This window comes from Diadema setosum, chromosome 20 (assembly GCF_964275005.1).
Source record: "Diadema setosum chromosome 20, eeDiaSeto1, whole genome shotgun sequence".
NCBI classification, from domain to species: Eukaryota; Metazoa; Echinodermata; class Echinoidea; order Diadematoida; family Diadematidae; genus Diadema; species Diadema setosum.
In genome coordinates, this window is record NC_092704.1 from 5,849,364 (window position 1) to 5,875,413 (window position 26,050).

At 37.6% G+C, this 26,050-nt stretch overlaps 1 protein-coding gene across 1 annotated transcript; it reads right to left on the reverse strand.

Annotated features, from left to right (window-relative positions):
- Positions 1-988: 988 nt before the first annotated feature.
- Positions 989-25,441, reverse strand: LOC140243928 (autophagy-related protein 9A-like). The gene is made up of 23 exons (XM_072323599.1): positions 25,407-25,441; positions 23,759-23,932; positions 22,827-22,870; positions 21,907-21,971; positions 21,199-21,336; positions 19,963-20,104; positions 19,295-19,397; positions 17,756-17,855; positions 17,014-17,063; positions 15,972-16,056; positions 14,640-14,780; positions 13,940-14,002; positions 13,306-13,380; positions 11,254-11,363; positions 10,810-10,850; positions 8,752-8,886; positions 7,142-7,321; positions 6,303-6,386; positions 5,395-5,461; positions 4,227-4,315; positions 3,331-3,539; positions 2,220-2,373; positions 989-1,728 (listed from the first exon to the last, which is right to left on the reverse strand). The coding sequence occupies exons 2-23, from the start codon at positions 23,859-23,861 to the stop codon at positions 1,537-1,539; spliced, it is 2,370 nt and encodes a 789-aa protein (XP_072179700.1). The 5' UTR covers positions 23,862-23,932; positions 25,407-25,441; the 3' UTR covers positions 989-1,536.
- Between the last annotated feature and the right edge of the window lie 609 nt (positions 25,442-26,050).

Here is a 26,050-nt window from a genome sequence, read left to right on the forward strand (position 1 = left end):
CGATTTTGCCTTTACATGATTTTAGTTAATTACGTAATAAAAATAAAAGATGTATATTTTGCTAATTAATATACACATGATCAAGATTGACATTCCTATCAGCTAAGCAACTCTCTATCTGTGATTCATTTTCATCTCTGTATCAACAATGGACTACAAATTAATTTTTTCAAAATGAACCATCCATCTGCCATGTTACAGCAGGCCTACTCAACTAGCCTCTCACAAAGAGTGAATAATCACAATTGTTTTCTCGAATGCTAGAAAAGGCATGTGAAAATCTCACATAGATTCACAATACAGCTGTTTTTCACTGTTCAAACACTGATTAAATGCTCGTTCAAAGCCAAACATGACTTTACCTATGTCACACAAGTTTCCTTGAAGGGAAAACATTATGTTTTCATGTCAATAGCCCGCCACATAAAAGCCTCAAACATTGGAACGTTAGGGGCTTTTTATCAGATTTTGTCTTGCCTCCTTGTAACCACAATTGCCTGGTCCTCCTTGGCGGAAATTTGGTAAAGGTCAAAGTATAAAAGGTTGAAGGCTGACCTAACAGTCTCTTGTAAGAGTGTCAACAAAAGCTAGAGCTCAACGACATTGAATGGCAGTAGAAATGGTGACAGACTGTTTTTTTTTTTTCTTCATTACCACACTTGCTTGCAAGAATGCGGATTTGGAACATTGCAACGAGCAACAGGGTTTGTGTACAAAAATGTGCAATGATCAGGGCAGTAAGTAAGAATCGAATGCCTAACATATCAAACTAAAAGATTTCTACGTAAGTGACTCCCGATTTTCTTATCAGAAATACTGCACTCATTGCTTCGGCATGCAGCCAGATATGAGTTAAATTCAAACACACACAACCACTTTTAGATGACCTCCATAGTGACAGATAATATTGCATAAACACTTTTGTTACTTGTGCATAGAATATGTACAAATACATCCGACTCTTGGGCATGGCTTCACCCACATTAAATATACAGACAGCAAATCTGGATTTTATTGGCAAAAACAAACACATCCAGAAAATCAGTTCGCAAACCTTAATATGTACACAAGCCATGAGCAAAATTACGGAGAGAATAAGACGCAAGCTTCGGCTTTATGCTGTTTGGTTGACTAGGAGTGGGTATTACATAGGTTTGTAGATACAGAAGAATATGGCTGTAAATGGCTTAAAAAATATAACAGTTTGTGTAAAACTTCATTTTGTCAGATAACTGTAATACAATTGAATTTTGATATGCGTTTTTTTCTTCTATCGAGTCATGTAATATAAGCTGGACAGTCACTGCTATACACAAGTGCACAAATTACAGCATAACACATTACTACACTGATCATACACCAATCGGAAATTAGTATTTACCCATCTATTTTACACCTAGCATGCATGCAATCCTCCTCATCAAAAGTGTTACATATCCGTCACTCTTGCAAGTCATACTCTCATCAACTACGATGTCCAGGAATATTCTGTCATTGCTCCCTTTATGTCTCTCCATACTAAAGATTGTCTGTCCCTCAGACATTGGGCAGGTCTGTGTTGACGAGCGGCCCCACCGGCACGAGTGGAATGTTCTGGGGCGGGTGCTCGTCCTCATCTGAGTCTGAGCCGGGAGCGGGCGGTTCCATTTGCCACTGGGTAGACTGACTCATCTGAGGGGACTGCATTTCCACGGATGTGTTGGGCAGGGTCACACTCCGATCATGAAGCTGGATGCAAAAAGAGAGAAAGGAAATGAAAGAATGTGGGAGAATTGGCAGCAACGCCATTTCTGACATCATTTAGTGATTTCTTCAGGATCATGCCATTGAGATAAATTCCTCTATAAGCAGAAGGAGGGAAAAATCTGAAAAAACCCCCAAACAAACTGATTTATTATCTCTGAATGGGTGCTTGGTGACCTATCAGTGATTTTGTTGATCTGCTCATGAATAAAAATCCAGATCGCAAAATTATCGGCTCTATGTTTTTCATTGTTTATGTGTTCGGTTATAGCAAAATGTCAATATAACGAAAGAAAACTGCCGGTCCCGAGGACTTCATCATAACGGGAGTCCACTGTACCCAAAAAAGATTATGATATATGATGAAATCAGCTCTGTATGAAAAGTTGAAATGTGGGAAAAAAAAGACAAGATGAACAACTTTTTAAAACTTTTCCCCAAAATGTGGCAAGATATCATGCTTGCAGTTGGCTTACCTGGTGCATGTAGAGGGCACTGAAGTTCATGTCTGCGGTGGTGACGTTGGCAGCGGTGCCCCCGGTGACGATGGGGTTGGTAGGGGGTAGAATAGACTGCTGCATGACCCCTGGTCCCTGCATGCTGCTTAGGAAGGCATCTGGACTGTGGAGACTGGGAGGAGGTAATGAGGTGAAAAAAAGATAGACAGATAGATAGATAGATAGATAGACAGATAAATAGATAGGTAGATAGACAGATAGACAGATAGATAGACAGACAGATAGATAGATAGACAGATAGATAGATAGATAGACAGATAGATAGACAGATAGATAGATAGATAGATAGACAGATAGATAGACAGATAGATAGATAGATAGATAGATAGATAGATAGAGAAAGCATGCAACAGAAGGAGCAAGAGATCAGCAGAGAGAGATAGACAAATAGATAAATAGATGGATATAGAGAGCAAATGATAGATAAATAGATGGATAGATAGATAGATAGATAGATAGACAGACAGACATATAGATAAAGTGATACAAGTATATCGAGCAAATGATAGATAAATAGATAGGTAGGTAGAGAACGATAAACAGAGAAAGAGATAGATACATAGATAGAGAGATAGATAGAGATATATATAGAGCAAAAGATTGATAGAAAAGTAGATAAATGGATTGATTGACAGATAGAGAGGCAGGTAGGCAGAAAGAGATGGAGAGAAAGAAAGGGGAGAGAAAGAGACAGAGAGAGGGAGAGGGAGAGATTATGCTGGCTGAAGAGATGAAATACAGTTTCATCCACTGAAACACAACTTTCTGTCTCCTTTTGCCCATTTCACCTGGTGGGCTGGAGCTGGTGTAAATAGGACCACAAAACTCTTCTAACTGAGGGCAATTGCACCAGGCTACATTCTGCAGACAAAAACATATCTTGCTTTGCATATGAAAAATTGCATACACTAAGCATGCTACAGCAAATTACAGCCAGAAAATGAAAAGTTTCACTTCAAAACCATATTTGTCTATTTTGGATGAAGAAAAAAGTAATATGACGGCAAAACATAATACTCTAAATGTGGTATTGACTGAGATTTTGCTGCTGATGAGAAGTCGTTCTTACCTGGTGAGGAGACCCGACCCTTCAGGGGAGAGTGGACCCTCCGAGCTGGTGATCCCACCCACCACCTGCTGGCTGCTCCTGGGGCTTGTGGCGCCCTCGACAATGGGGGACGTCAGGGGGGCGGGGGGCTGGAAGCTTGGCGTGGGCATGGGGTCCAGGGAGGGCGGGTTGCTGTGCTGCACGGCTATACTGCCTAGAATACTGTTTTGCTGTTTTGAGAAACAACAGAAGGTATACATTCTTGTCATGATGCTTGAAATAATTGTGGTACATGTGACATGTGACAGCGCATAAAAACTATTTATGTAATTAAGTAAATGACAACCATATGAAAATACCAGCATCCATTTGCAGGCAATGGAACTGAGTATGGGTCCACAGCAGTTACTAACAGTATCATTTTGTGTGCATGAATTAACATGCTGTATCTGTGTTTTAAATACTGGGGCTGGAATTCATAGAGGTAGTTTATAAATTCAGTCCATGCATTATGCAAAATTATGACTGTGTAAATGGGCGTGATATATCACAGAAGTGACCAGATATACAATAACGAAAAACTTGCATGTCTAAAGCACCTCATTCCTGTGCTGTTCCATGGACTAAATTTAAACCATGGGTTTGATTTACACTACCTTTGTGATCTCGGGCCACTGAGGTAAATTTTCATAGAGTGTAACAACTAATACTTTAACTGAAATACAAATATTTGACTGCTGGAATATAGTGTAAGTCTACAAGAAAAATGTCACTTGAGAAGGGGTACACAGTGTTGCTAAAAATTAAACAAACTGCAAAGCACAGAAATATCATCTTTGACACCGGTGTGGAACCTCAGCCCCCACCTGTGGCATTTCGTGTAAGCATAATTCACTGAGTGTGACTCGATAACTCACCCCTTCTATTGAAGTGATGGATCTGAGAGAAGTCATCAACGCGTTGTTCTCTGCCTCCAGACGAGTGCATGTTTTAATGTCCCTTTGTGCTACCATGGCAATAGATAAGGCAAAAGATGTAAAGCAATCATTGATGCAATGGCGACAAATAGCTTCTTAAAAATCTATTGATTCTAATGAAAATTGATCGATTGATTGACTGCTTGACTGATTCCAAAAAGAAGTGCTCAAATGCAGGGAATGTAATTTCAAGTTGATAACCTATGATTACTACAGTGAAAGAATCAAGTGCCAAAATTTTGAAAACCTTTGGATTTATCTCAGATACAACAAAAATAAATATGTATATTTGAATTGTGCAGAGTTCCAGCCAATGCATGTCCTTAAGATTTTGGAAAATGTAACATTTTATTGCTTGTTTGTCATTCTACACTTGGAAAACAACAGGAAGTCAAGTTTAGTGGCAACACATGTTTTCTGATGTTAACAATACACAAAATGACAGCAAACAGATATCTTTCCATGTGAAAGAAACTAAGTACAAATTCTATGCTGTAACTCTCCGGACCTGTTTATCAAAGTCTGGACAACAAGGGGAGATAGAGATGACAACAGAATCCTGATGGAATCCCATTTTCTTTGCTCATTTTCCACTAATGAATTATATTCATTTCTGGTCAGTTTTTTTTTTTCTTTTTGCATTTGTTACATAAAAAAAGCTACATCACTTCGGTGATCCCTCACATTTATCCCCAAGTTGAATCATCCTTCGGGTTTATGTCAGGTTTAAGTGTGTGCATGTGTGTCACACACATATACACTGCTCTATTGCTTTTGACCATTTGAGCAAAACACTGTATTAGGGCTTTCTATAGCTCAGTCGGTAGAGCAACGGGCTAGCATCTGGAGGCCTCGGGTTTGAATCCCAATGAAATCCCATTTTCTTTGCACATTTTTTCCACTAATAAACAGAAAAAGATGAAACATAAGACTCCTGAGCTCTTGTGAACAGGGACATGAGTTTTAAGAAAGAACATCTCCAGGTGACGATTTCTCATCATAGTGGGAGGCTCCTGTCTATCATTTGAACCAAGAGCTTTCTAAAACTATGGGGTCACAAGATACACAAATAATCAAGAACAGGATTCCGTATCAACTACCAACTTACCCTGTGTTTTTAGGGCGCTGATGAATAGTTTGCTGCTTTGAGGTGGGGTCCACTTGGGATTTGTCACCTTAAAAAGAAAAAGAAAAACAACAATCAACAAGCAATTAAATTTCCCCCAAAACCACAACAATAAACAGAATGACTAACTGATGATACAGGCAAAGGTACAGGTCATTTCAAAACTGGTATTTGTCAATACTACTTGAGAGTGCTATGGTGAATGACCTTATTTACACATTACATAATACACAGTGTATCCTTCATAGGTGGTTTGGATCTAACTTGATATTCAAACACACCCCATCACAATCATTGACATAGAAGCTGCCATTTTCAGTGTTTTTCTGTACTCTGTGTATCAATTCCAACATGACACATTTCTTCCGACAAATATTCATGTTACATGTGACTTCGTTTGTGTTTCCCTCCATACTTCCTAAAATTAGTAAAAAGCATGCGTTTGAGAAGAAATGTGACTGTGCGTGTCCTCTTTTGATCCTTTAGATCAAGAAATATGGCACATTTACTGACGTTCTCACCGTTGAGACAAAACGAACAAATTATTAAGTTGGGTTTGTTTTTTTTTTTAATCATGTGAAAAAATATGTAAAATAACAAAGACAAAAATCTGATTCTTTTTCTTTATTTACCTGAAGTAAATGTGTAAAAGATGAAATATACAATTACACAAAAGTATTGTTAATTTAGTGGTCAGATGGATGTAAATTTACTGATGGATGAATCTATTTGTTCAAAATCATTGTGTACATTGCAAAAAAAGTCAGGCCCATGTATTACACATACTAGTATTACACAAAAGAAGCAAAAAATTCACCTACATTTATTTTCCACTGATTTCATTTCCACTTTGAGAGTAATCCTACATCACCAGGGTTTGTGATACTCACTGTGAAGTGCATGAGGGAGAGTTCTGTCTTGCCGTCCTCAGCCTGGTTGTACTGGTTGGCCTCACTGTTCCCTCCTGTCATCCACTGTGACAAGGACAAAGAGTAAGAAGCAAAAGGTGATAAGTAGAGGGTGTTCTGAGGTGACTGTTGCCATACACGTATGACACTTTTGTGGCAGAAGGGAATACAAACAACCTCTGCCAACATCTTACCACCTCTGTCCACCGCAAATACAATAGGAACCATGAAGTGGTGAAGGACCTACCGAAGTGGCTACTAAGACTGATAGAGTGATATCTGGAATTTTCAATAGTATCACCATTTTCACGGTTCCTCTCATCCACATGTGCATGAATATCATGAATATTCAAAGCAATGCCAATCATTAAAATTCATACATCTCCATGTCATCTTGTTTTGTCAGTATCTCATTCACTATTGCTTTTAATAGTCATTCTCCATGCACATAGTAGAATATGAATAAATGAAACAGTTACAGCATTCTGACAAGAAAACTATTGCTCTTGTACTTGAATCTGCACTCTACCAGTTGCTTGGAGTTACAGCGAGTTCAAGGACTTCACAATTTATTCATAAGAAATTGGGAGTTACAAAAATGGTTTAATTGTAAAGGATTAGTAGCTCCTTTGTGGTAAAAAGAAAGCAAATTGAGTGATGGATGGTAAATGGTAATAAGTTCTCTTCATCCTTTGAACAGTCCTGCTGGACATTTTCTAGTCGTGCACACCCAGAAAAAGGCGGCAGACCCCGAAGTTGATGAATGACATAAGTCTAAAAAAATCTTTCATTATGTGGAGTAAGGCGCAGAACAAGCTCACCTTGGGGTTGCCATGAGTGCGAATGTCCATCTGGGCAAAGGAGCACACGTCTCCGACCCCGATGACGTCCACGGTGAAGTTGTGGTAGAAGTCGACGATGTCCAAGGCTCGGGGCCTCAGCTTGAAAATGAGGACAAAGGGGGTCAGGAGGGGACTCAGGAGCTCCTCCAAGAAATACACCTGTCAGGGGGCAGCAACAACAGCAGGTTGTCTTAAAACCATCAAATCCTGAGCAAATTTAGCTGCAGAATTATTATTTGCCAAATTTGACAATTATTTGTATGATTTATATTGGAGAAATTTCAGTTGTAACTGGTTAAATTCCTTAATGGGATGGTATAGTTTTGGTTGAGATAGGGCTTCAGGTTTCCAACTTTTTTTTTGATATAATGAGAAACCTCTTACGAAATATGAAAGAGCATACAATTCTCGAGGAATTCAAAGCTTATGTGATGAAAATCGGTTTTGAAATGACCGAGATATCCAAAAACAAAGAAATCCTCATAAAAGGTGGGACCCACCTTAATTGCATCACTTTGTTTTACTTTACTTTTGGATACCTCAGTCATTTCAAAATCAACTTTCATCAAATAAACTTAAAAATCATCTTGGAATTGTATGTTCTTTTATATTTCATAGGTGATTTCTAATAATCTTGCAAAAATCTGAAATCTGAAACACCACCTCAACTGAAACTATACCATCCCTTTAATCTTTTTAAATATGTTGCTAATGTTAGGATCAGTTATAATTTAAGCAATTTAGATGCTTTTGGAAATTGTACAACCAAATTAAATAATGGTATATGACCACAGAAAAGTTCATGTAAAAGAGAAGTGTTTATTCTACCCTATGAAGAACTACAAATGAGCATTAAAAATGATGAGAAACTGATACAAGCTCATACCACAGAAATGTGGTTTTTGAGACTTGACAGATTTTAAGGAGAGATAGGGAGGATGGTGAAGTGAAAGACAGGAAAAGAAAGGTTTATACCGGAAGCGAGAGGGAAATAGTGAAACTGAGACAGAGAAAGGACGGCAGCTGATGGCAGGAAATGTTATTCCTGAGGAAAAGTTAATGTCTACTGATGTGACCCTAAACACGATTAACAGCTATCCCTGCTTATCACAGTTTACTGAGTGTTATCATATATACTAACAGTGGCAGGCAAGTCATTGTACATCAACCGCCGAGACATTATGCATGGTACCAATGAGCACTGGTACCAAGTTCTTTGAGTATGTGACTCAAGCTATACCCAATGAGACATCAAATATTGAAAGTCCTACATATTCTCCATTTGCAAATGCAACAATAATTTCAAGCTTGAAATATTCATTCATGATGCTGTATATCACTATCGTGATGCTAAAATCTTATCCCTGCTAACAAAGAAACAAACATTTTTCATTGTTGTATAATACTTTGATTTCTCCAAAAGGATAACTCAAGAGCCTCTATGAATGTTACAGTTTTCTGTAAAAGCTATGGTTGAACAACATTTTGATATGATGCTCAAATTTCATTAGTCAATGGAATTTCATGGCATGAGCAAAGTACAGAGTAGTGTCCAGTGAAGAAAAGGTTAGTCTGCTGGAAAGACTCACAGCCTTGTACTGGAAGAGTTGTGAGAACTCGTCCCTGACCCGGTAGGTGTGTGCCTCCCCCTTCCACGAGTCCGGGATGTAGTGGATCTGTGCCAGGATGCTCTGCATCAGAGTCTCCGGACACCAGATCAAATTCTAGAGGGCGACAAACGAAATGCCGTGGTTGTTACTCATGATGTTACGCAAATCCGTGAAAACTTGATTTACAACTTTCAAGCTTTGTCCCAAGCCAACAGTGTCTGTAAGATACATGATACTGTAAAATGAACAACTTTCTCGTATTGGCACCTGGCATCGAATGCATTGTGCGCGGACAAAAACTTTGGCATGTATACTACTTTCTGGAATATTGTCTCCTTGCAAATTTCTTGAAAGTTTCATGCACAAAAAAATTTCCAGTTTTACAGTATTGTTAAATGGGGATTCTAAAGACATACTCTATGATCCTTATCAAGGCACTCCCATAATATTGATACAATCATCATCTGATGCTTTGAAATATTGGCTCTATTATCTGTCAGTTTCATTAAGATCCTTTGCTTTCTCAGTGATACACTTGGAGAGAGAGAGAGAAAAAAAAAACAATGTCTTGAACATGTTTTGTTCCCTTGTTCTATGTACACCATTCATTAGATATCATGTAGAGTACTAGTATCAGATTGAACAGTTACAGATAAAAGTAATGTCACCCCCCATCAAAAAACAAAAACAAAATAAAACTAGAAATGTCGCTATGGCGACTGATTCCTCCGCCATAATGCATGATTCTCCCAATAGGTGTATAGTACAATGTCTTCACAATGTGTGATGACAGTTTCACATAACTGGCAAAATATTGAAATGACAGGTTTGTCAGAAATATCTTGAATGTTCACTTTCCTTGAACTGGGTTTGCTATAATTGTCTAAGAGTGCAGGTACACATATTTTGAGACTTGAGAATTTTTACTTGACTTCTGACTGACCCTTTTATGAGTGTATGCATTGAGTAATTTCCAAGTATGAATAGTATTCAATTACAGTACAAAATAGATTTGGGGGGGGGGGGGGCATTGAAACCTGGCCTTTGACCCTTAACCTCTGACCTTTGACCTTCTGGCTGGAAATTTCCCAGAGAATCTCCATTAGGTAATGCATATGTATATATCAAGTTTTAAAACTAATAATGCAAGCATTGCATATACTAGTATATGAGGGAAATAGTAAAATTCTGAGTAGTTGACGTTGACCTCTGACCCCCTGACTATTGACCCATAACCCCTAAATTCCCTAGATAATCCCTGCCAGTCACTACATGCGTATGTACCAAGTTCCATGAAGATACATTGAACCATTTGTGAGAAAAGTGATATTGCAACATTTTCACCTAACCTTTGACCTTTTGACCTTTGACCTTATGACATGAAACTCTCTCTGGAGAATCTTTACGCAGTAGTACATGTCTACACTAAGTTTCAAGAAAATACCTTTGGGCATTGCATAGATATGGGGGAAATAGCAACATTTTTAGCATTTGACCATGACCTTTTGACCTTTGACCTCTTGCCAATGTCACTAAAATCTACTCAACTAATTGCCCCATCATACATCATCCTTGGACCAAGTTTGGTGAAAGCTGCTTCATCCAGTTTTGAGTTATCACGTAAAAAGATAAATTTTAGGATTTGACCTGGATCTTTGACCTTTGACCTCTGTCCGATTTCACTAAAAAACTAATCAAGTAAATGTCCCATCATACATTATCCTCCAACAAAGTTTGGTGAAATTTGCTTGATCCAGTCTTGAGTTATCGCGTAAACGGATACAATTTCATGATTTGACCTTGACCTTTGACCTTTGGCCGATTTCACCCAAAATCTAATCAAGTAATTGCCCCATCATACTTAATACTTGGACCAAGTTTGGTAGAATTCCAGTCAATATTATCCAAGTTATCGCGTAAACGAAAGCGGACGGACGTACGTACGGACGGACGGACAACCCGAAAACATTAATGCCTCCGGCACCACTTCGTGGCGGAGGCATAAATATGCAAAAAAACAAAAACAAAAAAACATACCTCATCAGGTATGAAGGTCCTGCAAATGGTGACAGCAACACCTAAAGAATGAAAAATACACAGGAAAGTGGGATGCTGGTCAGATTCTCAGCGATGAGATATCATAGAACATGTGTCTGCAGCCAACACAACCCTGGAAGGGAGCATGTATTGCAGATTTGTCCAGATAAAAAGTGAACTCCACAACAACAATGACAACAATAGCATTAACAACAACAATATAACCGTCTATGTTGGGGATTGTTAGGCCTTTACAATGACAAGTTGAAAAGTGGAAGAAAATGAAGATGGAAAGAGGGTAACAGGTGAGAACGAAAAAAAAAAAAAGGAGATGAAGGACATTATGAAGGAGCACAAAAGAAGAAGACGACGGAATAAGATCAGGAAACATCAGAGTCACATGTGCTGGACATTGCTGCATACTAGTGACCAGGGTTACCATACCTAACAGTGTCATGGTGGTGAGTACGTGTTCCACGGTGAGAACGTCTTCATCGTAGACAGTCAGGATGATGAGGACGGCCAGAATGGACCCCGCAAAGAAGGCGATATTCCTGGATTGGAAGAGGAGGAGGCGGAAGAAGAAAACAAGGAGGAGAAGGTGAGGAGGAGGACAACGCAAATTAAACTTGGTAATTGGGTTCACAATTCACTCTATGAGGAGAATGTTTAAAGGACAAGTCCACCTTCATAGACATGTGGATTGATGCAGCAATATTGTTGGAAGACATCAGTGAGAGTTTGAGGAAAATTGGACAATCCGTTCAAAAGTTATGAATTTTTGAAGTTTCTGCTCAGTCACTGCTGGATGAGAAGACTACTACAGCTGACGATGTCACATGCTTACAACAGTATAAGGAAAATATAAAGAGAATTCCACAAAATGTTACTTTATGAAAAAAGTGCACATTTCCTCGACTTGTCACTGACGTATGTTAAGGGTAATAGCATTCCCCCTGCCTTCTGAAAGAGGGAAGTCAAGCATTCTCTTATTATGCAAGAAAAGTGAAAATATGTTGAATTTTCTTTATATTTTCTGTATATCGTTGAACTCATGTGACATCATCAGCTGTAGTAGTCTTCTCATCCAGCAGTGACTGAGCAGAAACTTCAAAAATTCATTACTTCTCAATGGATTGTCCGATTTTCCTCAAACTCTCACTGATGTGTTCTACTAATATTGCTGCATTCACTCAATCCACATGTCTATGAAGGTGAACTTGTCCTTTAAACTTGGTATTTGGGTACACGATTCACTCTATGAGAACAATGTTTAATGTCCATGCATTAACACTTGGGAACCATATGGTGCTTATCATGAATATTCAAAGTATTTCACATATCAATGTAAACTTTTTCTTTCTTCCCTATAAAATTTGGAGAGCATATATTTATGTACAGGCTTGTATGAGTTAGATGGTACTGTGTGTCTATCTGTCCAGTTGTATAATCATTCTTTCCCACTTTTTTTTTTTTTAACTGTGCAATTTGTTTAATTTGCTCATACAAACAATGGCTTAATGGTTTCATTATTCTACCTGAACTTTGGAAACAGTTCAAATTTCCTGTCCGTCATGGTCATGCAATTTTATGAACCACAAATGCTGCGTACACATGCACGTCTTCCACAAACTATCCACACCTTATACCATAACACCCATGCTCATTGGTATGGGAGAATGGAAAGACTCCACGACATTGCCACTCAAAACAATCCAAAGTTTAAAACAATGCTGCCCCCATCTTCCCCGCCCTTGTGCTCTGACAAAACAGAGATTCAATGGCAGGTTTGCGACAGGAAGTGATCCTGATGTTTGATAATACTGACAGGAAGCTGCAACCTCAACTGTCTCATTCAGACACGTGCCAGTATCTAATGCCGTCTATCCATCAAGGACTATATGGCCACATATGGCACTGGTTATGGCAGCTTTCATAACATGCACACACCACTGGAAAATTCACCATCGATACCATCAAGGCCACTGCAGCAGCCGACCGGAAGGTATTCTCACCAAATTTCATGGACCTTAATATATAAACACATGTGCAGGTACTAAACAAAGTCACATCTCACACTTTGACAGTAATGCACATTCATATTCAGGTCAGTGACTTGTAAATGAAACCAAATGGAAAACATTGGAGAAGAAAATGTACAGTGTAGAGACAACTGTGGGCATGTTTCACCAGAAGACAACTTGTATTCAGCTTTGGACTTAGGATCAGTTAATAACGTCAGTATTTGCAACATGACGTGCACATATCTATCCCTGTATAATATATGTGATTTGTTTTGTCACATTTGTGTTGCTCAGGTATTGTTAAAGAATTTTGTGACATTTAGCAATAACAATAAAATTTTTGCCATGACGCAAAGCACATAATCCTTTGTCTTCACTAAATTTCAGTTTTAAAGATGTTTTCTATTTCAGCATTATCATCTTTTAAATGTAAGAAAAAAAAAAGCAAGATGAAAGTAAACATGGTACTCACTGGCAGAAGATGGCAAGAACATTGGAGGTGAATGCATCCAGGTACTTCTTGGCTGGCTTGTAGCCACGATTTAACCTGAAATGAGGAAAAGTCTTAATTAGTCACATTTTCATAGGTGGTTGATCTGGAAATACATGCCTAACCATACAGGGAAACAACTCATATCATCAGTGCACACAGAATCTCATTTTGACAATACTGTAAAACCAGGAACATTTGCACCATGTAACTTTTGCACATGGGAGTTGCCGGCCTTTTTCTTGGGAGTTGCCAGCCTTTTTCTTGGCACGAAACTTTTGTGAATTGGCACTTGCATTTAATGTATTGTGTAGACAAACACTTTTGCATGCATGTTGCATTTGTGAATCTTGGCTAAGTGTGATGGAAAAGAGTGATTCATCAATGATAATACAAACTTCCAAAATTTATGTGAACAAGACTGATACTAATTATGCACATGTGTAAATCAATATAAATCAATATTACACTCAAACATGTATACATTCAAATGTACATTTACACATTAGCAACAAATACACAGAGGGAAAGTCCACACACAATATTGATATCCAATCATGATTGGACACGTATCATGAATTGCTGCCAAGATAACCACCCGTTCAAGACATCTCACCTTGCTTGAAACTCATGGTCTAGTTCATTGAAGTGTCTGAGATAGAGCCTTCCATACTGAGACCTAATGGAGCACATGGATTTTGTAAAGACAAAATTTCAAACATTATAAGGATAAAATGACCATTTAGTGTGGAATAGAATTAAACATAAGACACAATGGAAAGACACTTCTCCTATGCATGCATACCAGCTTAATCTTTGTCAAACTTCTCAGTCATTATTGCAAAATCAATTCATCATATCGAAATGTGCAAGCAAATATATCAGAAAGGTCATGGATATTGAGGAATGTAAACTTTCGCTGTTATTTCACTTTACAGTTTGAATGTCAGACCAATAGACTGATATGGTGGGTTACTAGCATTGTCAAAGTTTGTGCAAACTGTAATAACAGAGGTTGTTTGGTTGTTTGGTTGTTTGTTTAGTAATAAAATCACCACCACCTGCAAACAACAGGAATATTCTTGTTTAAAATGCTCTATCTAGATCTCAAAAACTGAACTTTGCTCAATATGAACAGGTTTACTGAATATGATACTCGGGGGGAAGAAAAATCCATCTCCAAAATATCAATTTATGTATCAGTTGCTTGGGTATTAAAGCATGTAATGAAAAAAAGGAGCGTGGGGGTGGGTGGAGAGGGGAGATGAGGGTGAGGGGTTCGGTTAAGAGAGTATTCCAGTCTCTCCTGGGCGTACCATTTGCGTGCACCGAGGGTGGACGGGTCTCGCTTGATGAGCTCGGCGTAGCTAAAGAAGGAGTAGAGGATTTGCCAGAGGAAGATGAAGGGACTCAGGATGAAGTTAGCGAAGCCAATCCACAGGATGTGTTTCGAGAGTCTGATGAGAGATAAAAATTGATGACTAGGAGCTGTAAAAAAAAGCATACACAAGTTACTCATGCAAAGGGCATGACATTAGCTGTGAGCTCGTGGCCCAGGGCCACATGTTGGGCTACCAAACTTGAAAAAGGCTATAATAATCTTTAGGTGGTACAATTGGGCAACTAAGATTCAAAATGGATTGCTATGTTTCCTCTAATTTTGGGCAACTACATTTCTTTTCGGGCCACCAAAATTTCAGATTCAAACATTTTAAAAAGGCTATAATTATTTTAAGGTGGTACAATTGGGCAGCTAAGATTCAGAATGGATTGTTATGTTTCCTCTCATTTTGGACAGCTGCATTTCTTTTCGGGCCACCAAAGATTTAAACACTTCAGTGGCCCAAATGGGACACCAGAGAAAAAAAAAATGGCGTCGGACCTTGTCATACAGATACATGAATTATCACATGGTTACCGTAAGCATTTTATGAACTTGGAAACAGCAGTGATTGAGTGAAGAGAGAGAAAGAGAATGAGAGAGAGGGAGAGAGATAGAGTGATAGGCAGAGAGGAAGAGAGAGAGTGAGAGAGAGTACTGGTCCATGAAATTAAAATGAATTGTAACTGCCAGTAATTGCCAAATCTAAATTATGAGGTAGTCCAAAAAAAAAATTTCACAATGAATGATGTACAATCAAACTATGGTGTAACATCAATCGAAGAACATGAGAGTTGCTCAAGCGTTAAATTTGATTCTTCCTCTTGGAACCCATATCCATCTACTATCAGTTGGTTACCACATGTTTTAAAGTATGGCAGTCCTCTCTTTTCCTCTTATGTGTTGTCTGAAGGTTTGCTCTTGCTCTTGAAGATAAATCAACATACATATTCAGAATGTAGTTTTATAATACTTGGAGCACATCCATTTGACAATGCATCTGTTTGCTGTTTGCTGTTTTTTTAAATCACAGAGCCTGCTGACTGGACTGAAAATTTTCAATATCAACATCTTGAGAATTGCCATGATTTTACTGATAGGACAAGGCAAATTCCACTGGAGACGTGCATGGTACTATACAACAACAATTAACCCGTTGAGGACGGACTGATTTTGCTACAACACGCATTTTCTATAGACACCTGCCCGAGTATACTCAAGACTCGTCCTCAACGGGTTAAAGAATACACGCAAACTCTGAACTCACTGTCGGGCGAGTTCCTCTCGCTTGGAGGATCGCTTGTACTCCTCCTTGAGGTGCCAGTAGTTTCGAAAGGGTGCCCACGGACCCCCTGGAAATGCAATTCAAGTTTGTATTCAGTTTAGTAGCAGCGTTTGATGATGTTTCCCATTAGGTAAGTCTGTGTTGAACGGAGCTATGCACATTCCAACACTGCTTGCTTTTGTGTAAATATCGAGCAATATAAAGATCGAGGGTCAAAAACACATGCTAAATTCTTAAAAAAAAAAAAAAGAAATCTATAGGACACTAGATTTTCCCTACTCTATATTTCCCACAAGCAGTAGTCTTAGAATAAATTATTGGTGAAACGGTTTATGCGCCCAGTGATATTTGTTCATAGATTTCTTGAAAGTCACAACATAAAATCTTTTGTATTCTGGAGTGGTTGTTGTTTCTTTCTCTTGCATTTGAACACAATCATACAGCTCAGACAGAAAAGTTTTGCAATGTCGGAAATTCAACCACCACAACATCAATATTCCATTTAACATCATTTTGGCTACTTCCTCTTTCTTCTCACACGTCATGTCTGCAACATCTATGTATCATTTCCTGCATTCCCGACTTGGCATAACCCCAAATCTTACTCTGCAAGCCTAATAAGGAATGACCTATGAATCGTTGATGCTCACTCCGATCCTAAATCCAAAGATCTAGTGGTAACTAGAAGACGAAGTAAAATACTGAATATTTATTGAGACTGAATATTTATTGAGACTGAACAATGGGACTAAATAATTATATCAAATTAGTACACATATTACTGTATGCACTTGCCATATAAAAAAAAAGTATGAGTATTTTTTTTTACAAACTTACAAAAAATGTATCACATAAAAACTCAACTACTCCATATCAATGACATATACACCTGTTCATGATCTTCGCTCCACTGCAGGGGCTGTTTTGTATGATGATCACATTATGATGATATACAGTTGTATTGTGATGTGTTTGATGATGACAGCACTACTACAATTACTTAATGCGTTAAGTATGTACTCACAGAAAAGAATCATCTCCAGGTTGTATTTCAAGCCATTGGTCAGGAATACACTGCATACAGAAAAACGTTTGTTTGAAATTTGATATACATTGTACATACAATGAATACTGGTGTATTTCATATTAGGCAATGCATTTCATGATTTCATCACATACCTTCATAACATCACACACATAATCGTCGCAAAGAATCGATTCGCTAAATCACAAACATTTTGATGTATAATGCTCTAACATAAACATAAATATTTCATATGAAGCAATGCATTTATTCAATGGTCACATACAATACCTACATGTGCATATCATAATAACACACATAACCATCACAACAAACAAATTCACTCTACCATAAACATTTGGATGTACAGTGTAAAATGTTCTGGCAACAATGAGCCTGACTAAATGGATTAAATAAATCCAGAACCACATCCCACATCCATCCTGTTTTGGCTCGGATCGGAAGCCTTCTGCATTGTATACAAGAATTACTGCAACAACAACTCACTTTAGAAAAAATTATATCCATGTACAAAATCAGCCTTGCTGAAGGTTTTCCTTTATGGCAAACCTTTCCTTGGTTTCACCCAATGCTCTCTCCTGGCCTGTCAACACATTAAAGTCTGATCTATAAAGTGATGAGTTAGTGTTTACAGTAGATATCTCCATGCAAAATTTGCACTCTTGTGCTTTTCCAGTATTAAAGTATGATATGATTATAAAAATAAAAGTTATCTACTCACATGTCACCATAAAATGGTAGCTGATGATGTAATGGCAGCAGAGACTTATTTACCATGGCAACCATGTAATTCTTGAATCTAAGTATCCTATGATAGATATCTGGGAGAGAAAATGTAACACATTACTATTAAATGAACACATTTTATACAGCATTACTGTGATACAATTCACTTTAAATTCTGATGACATTAAAGGACAAGTTCACCTTCATAAACATAAGGATTGAGAGAATGTAGCAATATTAGTAGAACACATCAGTGAAAGTTTGAGGAAAATCGGACAATCCGTTCAAAAGTTATGAATTTTTGAAGTTTTTGTGCAGTAACCGCTGGATGAGAAGACTACTGCAGTGTGTGAATAACTTAGATGTCACATGCGTACAACAATATAAGGAAAATATAAAGAGAATTTCACAAAATTTCATCTTTTGAAAAAAGTACACATTCCCACGACTCGTCACCGACAAATGTTATGGGTAATATTATTCCCCCTGCCTTAAGAAAGAGGCAAGTCAAGTGCTCTTTTATTATGCGAAAAAAGTGAAAATATGTTGAATTTTCTTTACATTTTCTTTATACTGTTGTACGCATATGACTCACAAGCTGTAGTAGTCTCCTCATCCAGCGGTTCCAACACAAAAATTTTAAAAATTCATAACTTTTGCCTCGATTGTCCAATTTTCCTCAAACTTTCACTGATGTGTTCTACTAATATTGTTGCATTCTCTCAATCCTTATGTTTATGAAGGTGAACTTGTCCTTTAAATGAAGCTATTACAATAGACACACATGAAGTGAATCAAAGTATTTGCTTGCATTAGACTGATAGGTTGCAGAAGTTTACAGCATTCTCCAAAACATCGCAAATAAAAGCAAGCCTTTAACTTTGGACCCTGCTCTCAAATAGTGATGCAGTATTAAAGAACTTTAACAACATTCGTACACATTGCATCACATAGGTATTAAAGAATGAATGAGAAAAAAAACATGCGATTCCCGAGTGTCCATGAGCAAACACACCATGAAATACTGCAGTCATTGTGATTTTTTAAAGACAAATTTCACAAGTCAACAGACTTTTGTGAAGTTAACGGTTTGTGAAAATATTGCCTCCTGTGACATAAATGCTTCACATATCGTCTCCAGGGCGGTAAATCACTAGCATTTTTTTTTTTTTTTTTTCATGAAGAGCGATAATACTTCTTCCTCAATCTGTCATTGTGGTACTCCATTGATAATCAAGCCTTTGCCGAATTTGCCTCAGAAGTCCCACAATCAAAAATCACTTGCAAAACATAATAATAGTGTCCGCAGTGTTGTATCACTCATCATTTTCCTTGACACCAGAAAAATGAAATCAAACATGTAAATTTGTCCCCTTTCTCACACAGAATGGTAAAGAATGGAAATTCAAGAAACGAAAAACTCACACATGGAGAGACAAATAGAACAAGGACAAGACATACATTCAGAGAGATCAGAAGAACCTTAGAGAGGGGATGAAAATGAGGGTGTGGTCAACCATAAAGGTGAACCCACCTAGTTCTGTAAGTTCAGCTTTGTGTATGCACATTCTCTGCTCTCTCTGCACCTGCTGGACTCTCTTGAGAACATCATGCCATGTTAGATTCACCAGCTCTTTCTGCAGCGGAACAAGGGTTAATAAAAACAAGGCAATCATTAACAGGTATTGTTATTTCGATTTTTTTCCGATTTTTTTTTTTTAAAGAGAGGGTATACTGCTTGGCCTGAATACAGTAACCGATTAAATATAGTATTCATCATATTGGATCTGATATAAACAAATTCTTACGTAACATCAAATCTACCAGCACAAGAATTATAAATGTAGTAGGTTCTTCATAAATGTTTCAATCAGTGAAATTTTGTGTACATAACAAGTGGAGAGCTGCTTAACACCTACACCTTGTACATCACACTAACCTTATGTTTGGCTTTTCCCCAAAATTGTCATTGACCTACTCATCTAATTTTCCTGTTTTCATACATAGCAACATAATATTAGGACAGCATTTCCGTTAAAATCTTTGAATCCCATCAACAACATGGTCACATACAATGTCAATAGCATTTGAAATTGGTGGTAATAAGAGGTTTCACGATACATGGAAGGAACAATTATGGCAATGCCATCATCTCATGGGGGGAAAAATGTTGACAAAAAAGAAGAAGAAAAGTGGCCTTACTGATGAGATCTTGAGAGCCTTGGTGTAGAATGCACGGATCTCCCAGAAGTGGAATGCGTTGTAGAGCACCCTCAGGAGACGATGACACCAGAACAAACCGGCAATGATCAGACAGATCACGATGACACCAGCACCATGTGGACTGTGTGGGGTGGTCGTCAAACAGACACAACAAAAATGATAATAGGAATGTATACGTCAAATATTTAGCAAGTTGTTATTTTCGAGAATTTCGCAAGTCGCGTGCTATTCACAAATTTAAAAGCACACAAAAATATCAACTCTGATCCCAACATCAACGTGACATGCACGCATACATTTCTCTGTTCAGTGTTGTGCTTCATAACTGTGAATTTAACCACTCCCGAAATCATCGAAAAGTCCTGATTCACGAAAAATGAGATTCACTAGATATATGGCGTACACAGTTATCAAATCATTTCAACTTCAGAATAATCCCTCAGTTCACAGTGGGTTGGGGAAGCTTGCTTCAAATGAAAAAAAAAATACACACAAAAATGCAGTTTACTGTTAGCATGATTCTTTGTATAATTGTTCTTTTTTAAAACACCAAACATTTTTTTTTTTTTTTTTGTGGGGGGGGGGGGGAAATAATGTCATGTGTGATGACTGAGATTATCACAAGTAACCAACTCATGTTACAAAAAGTACATAGCACAATGATAGAGAAAAAACTTAGAACTGAAGTTTACAGGTATGCTGAGTTGGTGTGAATATTACATAAAGACACACTGAATTACTGGAACAGTGTAAATGGACCTAAATGGATTAAAATTTAGTTTTATTTTCATGGACGTCTTCAATATTGTATATTAAAAAAAGAGACAAATTGTTAGTCTATTCCAAGAATCAGCACACTTGTCTGTACCTAATGATCAGGGTAGAACTGTCAACACATCATTTAATTCTTTTGTCAAGGACCACATCTTCCTTTGAGAGTACAATCAAAGCTAACTATCCGACATGAACAACAATGTTGAATAGAATCATTTTAATTCTATAATCTATGTTCCCTTTGACCGGGCATTTTGTCTCTGTTTCTTTTTGTTTTTGTTTTTGTTTTTGCTTTTGTTACACAGAAGACAGGTTAGCAGCATGAAAGAAAGAGAATATTGCAAAATCACGATTTGATCCCTCCTGAGGGAGGTCACCTTGTATAATCTCCCCCCCCCCAAAAAAAAAAAGAAGAAAGAAGTGATTTCCATGAACACTTACTCAGAAAGACACTCAGAGCTCCTGATGACCTGAGGAATGGTGACCTTTTTGTCTCCTACGTCGCCATCTTGGAAGAGCACCTTGTAGTTCACGCATCTCACGAGGAACAGGGAGAAGAAGATGATGAAGAGAAATTGCCTGTTGAAAAGAGAAAACAAAAGATGGTACAATTGTACATGGTGGAGATGATAAACTTCCTATGCACAGGAAACTAACGTATTAATACCGAGGTATCTTCTATGCAAAGGCAGGCATCAAAACAACTTCAAGTAGAGTGGTAGAAATGGCTTTGTGTTAACACAAACACAAACACACACACACACACACACAAATAGAAACACAAACACATTCCAAAAATCGCCTGTGGATTGACTTTTAAGTTGATACTACTGATGATAACCATGTGATACTTGAAAAGGCAAGTTCAGATGAAATCTGGTGGAATTTGGAAGACCCCCCCCAAAAAAAAAGGCAACTATTAACAAAGCCCATATTACTTTTGTGCACAAGTTTATACGTACAGACAAATCTTTAGAAGATGATATAAAAATTGGTTGCACTGTTTTCAAAGCAGCTGCAACTAATAGGTTTCAAGACAAGAAGCATAAACAAATGTCTTTCATTAATAAATGTATGCATGACTAATGCATGTCAAATACATGTATATGCTGTATTTCAAAAGAGATTTTAGAAATACATGACACTTACACTAGTTCCAGGACTTGTGCTAACATCATGCACAAGTAGCCATGTTTTTGATGATAATGATACACCTGGATCACTGTTAAGGACAAGCACTGCAAAGTTTACATGGTAATATGGTATCTCTTGGACACAATTGCCTGATGCATGCCATTATTCAGAGAAGACACTGTCTTTGAGTGAGAGCATGTCACAAATTCATTTATACAATTTGTATGTGTGAATGTCTAGAAATTCACTTCTTTTTTTTTTCCCACAGAAAATACCCCACGTGTTTATATAATAGATAATTCTGAAGAGAGTCATCATAAAAACACAGACAAGAAATCCAAAGAACTCCATACATATGAAAATAGATTAAAAAAAATAAAAACAACACAGAACCTTTGTATGAAAAAAACAAAAAAACAAAGATAACTTTGGATGGTCACGTCATGCCTTTTGCATTGAAATAAAACACCAGTAAAATGTTGGAGAACACAATAGCATGTACAAGAATTGCCGTACATTCTATACCCTACTAAATGTTTATCATTAAAAGAGTTAAACCTGCTCTTGGCATGTTCCCTCTCAAACTCTAGTTAAAACTTCCACTGAAAGTCAGGGCTTGAACAGCAGCCATGTTCTTAGCTTCCTCTTGAAGTACACTGTACAAGTGTACATCAGCCATTGTATCCCCACAATGTCTGTCACAAAGCTTACAGTCTAATCACTTTGGACACTAGGCAGAATACCATGTTTAACAATTTCCACTCCTCCAAAACAAAAATCGTCATGACGAGCAAGCCAAAGCTCTTAAATGCAAAGCAATGAATCTTTGTGTTTAAAAGCATTGCCAATCATTTTATGGACTCAGTGAGAATTCCACAAAATGTGGATTGTCAGAAATGTGAATACAGCCTAAATTACACAGATGAAAAGGATACTCTTGTGAAGAATTCATCCAGATTTTCTATATGATTCCAGCGAGCTGAAAAGAAAATGCAATAATAACATAATGTTACCAATTATAAAGTAAAAATTGCTGGGAAAGAACATTTCACTCTAAAGATGTAAGCACATTAAATTTGATACATACCAATACAGATACTATCTGGAAATAAGTAGATTCTCACATTTTGTGACTGAAAGTTAATGCTATACTTTGGGATGATGTTGAAGATAGAGTTAGTAAATGGTGGATTCATCTTTGACTATATATGATGTTTACACATCATCACAATGGACAGTTCTAACATTTTGAAAACTTAAAAAAAAATCATTGTATAACAACTGCTCATAAATCAACATGATAAAAGCTATGATTATGTGAGAGGAAAAAAAAAAGAAAGATGAAAAGCAGTGTGAAGAAATCAATTATTAGGGATACATTTCACTTGTAAGGAATATACATTTTGTATGTATGTTAAACATAAGGTGAAAAGGTTTATGTGTTCACTTTTACATGAAAAAGCACATTCCATGTACAGTTGTACCTCCTTGCATACTATCCTGTCCAAAGATAAATGGCTGCATGTACTAATCAATAGAACTGTTCAAAGAGCTTGTTTTATTCATTTGATAATAGCAAGAGCAGGGAGTTACAAGTATGATATCTTCGATGTTACGGCCAAGCAATGCCTAGAAAGGAAAGTGCAACAATATCTCGATAGTACTCAATCCACAAACATTCAAACTCGAGTACACATTCATGAGCAATGTGAACCATCAGAAAACTAACATCTTTACATCATTACATGATCTTACATTATGTCTCAGTGAAAGAAATAATTGAGACATGTACTAAGTTTCATATACAGGTAAAGCCATGTTTGAGGATAAGGGGTTATATTTCTAGGGGTAACACATACATTTGTACCTCTTCCAGATTCATGGACGACATGCAGCATCACATCTCTTTCCTCTACTGGGTCATCATCCACTGTTTCCAACCTCCGATACTCCGTCTCTAGGCGAGCCATCGTCGCCTCATTCACTTAGCAGATCTCTCCCGTCTGGTTGACCCTCTGGGATGTTTTACTGATCGAAAATACTGTTAAAATAACCAATAAGTTGATACTATACTGAACAATCTCTTGCTTTAGCAGGTTGAAACTTGATGAAGGCTATTGTTTAGGTTAGGGGGTCATGTTGCATGTTCAATATATCATAGACCATGCCAATATAATCTGGTAGTATTTGAAGACTGTCGGCCTTCTGCTGTATCTGTCCAGAGATGGAACGTAATGAAATATCCTGGAACATTAAAAAACAAAACAAATGAGCAAACTGACAACATCTGTTAATTGGCCAAACCCCCAACAGGCAATTAGAGCTCTATACTATGTAGGTCTACATTTCATGGGTTTGACAAACTAAATACATTTAAATATAAAATTCAGTATGGTTGGGTGTTCATAATATCGGACACCTAACGTTTTTCTATCAATAGAAACGTGAAAAATCTCACAATTTGCCTGAAATTTTACTCACGTGTGGAGAAAATACTCCGGATTCACAAGCGCGCACTGAAAATGCGATCTGAGGTACACGCTATAGATGGCGGCTTCGAACGCGTGGGGTGTCATTTTTTCTGCACTCAGTTGCCGGGCTCATATCGACCGACCACCCCGCCCTCTATTGACAATACGTATAAAGCGTACTTAAACGCGTTTTTTCGACAAGCTGCAGCTGTTTTTTTCTAGTCGTAATTTTTTTCCCCAATAATATTTGAATATATTTTGAATCCTTCGATATTACTTTTGAAGGACTGTTTGATGAATTTGACTTGATTTTCATTAGGAAACTTTTCATCGTAATTGAAATAAATTAGATGAGTCGGTTTGTTTTTTCACATTCATTTCTCGTTTCTGCTGCATCAACTCGTACGGTCGTAGCCTAGCGCAGCGGGCGACAAAATGTTTATGTCATGTGTATGTGTAACGTGTGTGCACGATCGTACAAGCGGCGGTGACAATTTTGCGGTCAAAATCGTCAAATTTATTACGGAAGGATACTCTACATCTAACAACGAGTCAGCAAAGGTAGGCCTAGTTATATGTAGTTACACGATAAACCTTATTCGATTTTGCTAAATTTCGGTAATTTAGAGGGAATACTTAGTTGTTTTCCCCACATTTTACTCGGTAGCGTAGCCCAGTGAAGAATCGAACACCGTTGCGCGTAGTCCCATGCGTACATTTTCTTTCGGTACGCGCAATGCCATTATAATGCGCGGTCGGTCGTTATGGACCCGGCCGGTGGGTTGGACCCCTACCATACTAATAAATAAAAGACACATATTGAATTCTTCCCCGAAAAGTGAAACAAGACAAGAGTAAAGAGAGTGACCAACTACGTTATTTACAAGCTGGCCTAACGTTAGCGGTCTAGTTTACTGTGGGATAGGTATGTGTAGAATGTAAATTAATTTTAGAATATAATCTTTAGATGATCTTCTTCACAGTCACGACAGTCACACAACAGTCTCCTGCCGCCTACGTACGTGCAGCATATATATTACTCACCTCTACTGGCTCTAGCTCTTCCTCTAACGTTACAGTTTGCACAGTTGTAGCTCTCTATTGTTGTTAAACCGCTGCTGCATATACCACACAGTGCATAGCCACAGTCACGATCTCCTCTTGTCTTGCTTGTGATCTCGCATTCCGTTTCACCTCAATTCGCGACAACAAAACGACGTAAACGTAGGCCCCCAACTCTTATTCGGCCTAACTTCTACGTGACAATCATAATTAAGTGTTTCCTCAAAAAACAGACAGACAGTTTGACTGTGCCTTTGGGCCAACTTTCCAGCGTCACTTTCAGTTGTTGTTTACATTTTTTTCCCGTCTTCCTTGCTTGTCATCATCGGTAGGAAATGCAGCAGTACACAAAGGTCAGCATTCAGAAGTGCAGTGGATCCGGAGTGTGCATTGTAATACATAGGGCCTACTACATAAAAAGGAGCGAAGGTCTTGTTTATGTTACGTTTTACGCCTGTTTGAGAAACAGAAAAAAAAAAATACTGATCAATACATTTTCTTTTCTTAATTTCTAAATAAATATATTATAAATTTATTTTTATTCATGTATAAATTAATATTTCAATACAATATTTATATTATTTTATATTTTGATATTGAAGTCGATCATCTTAAAGAATGTAAAT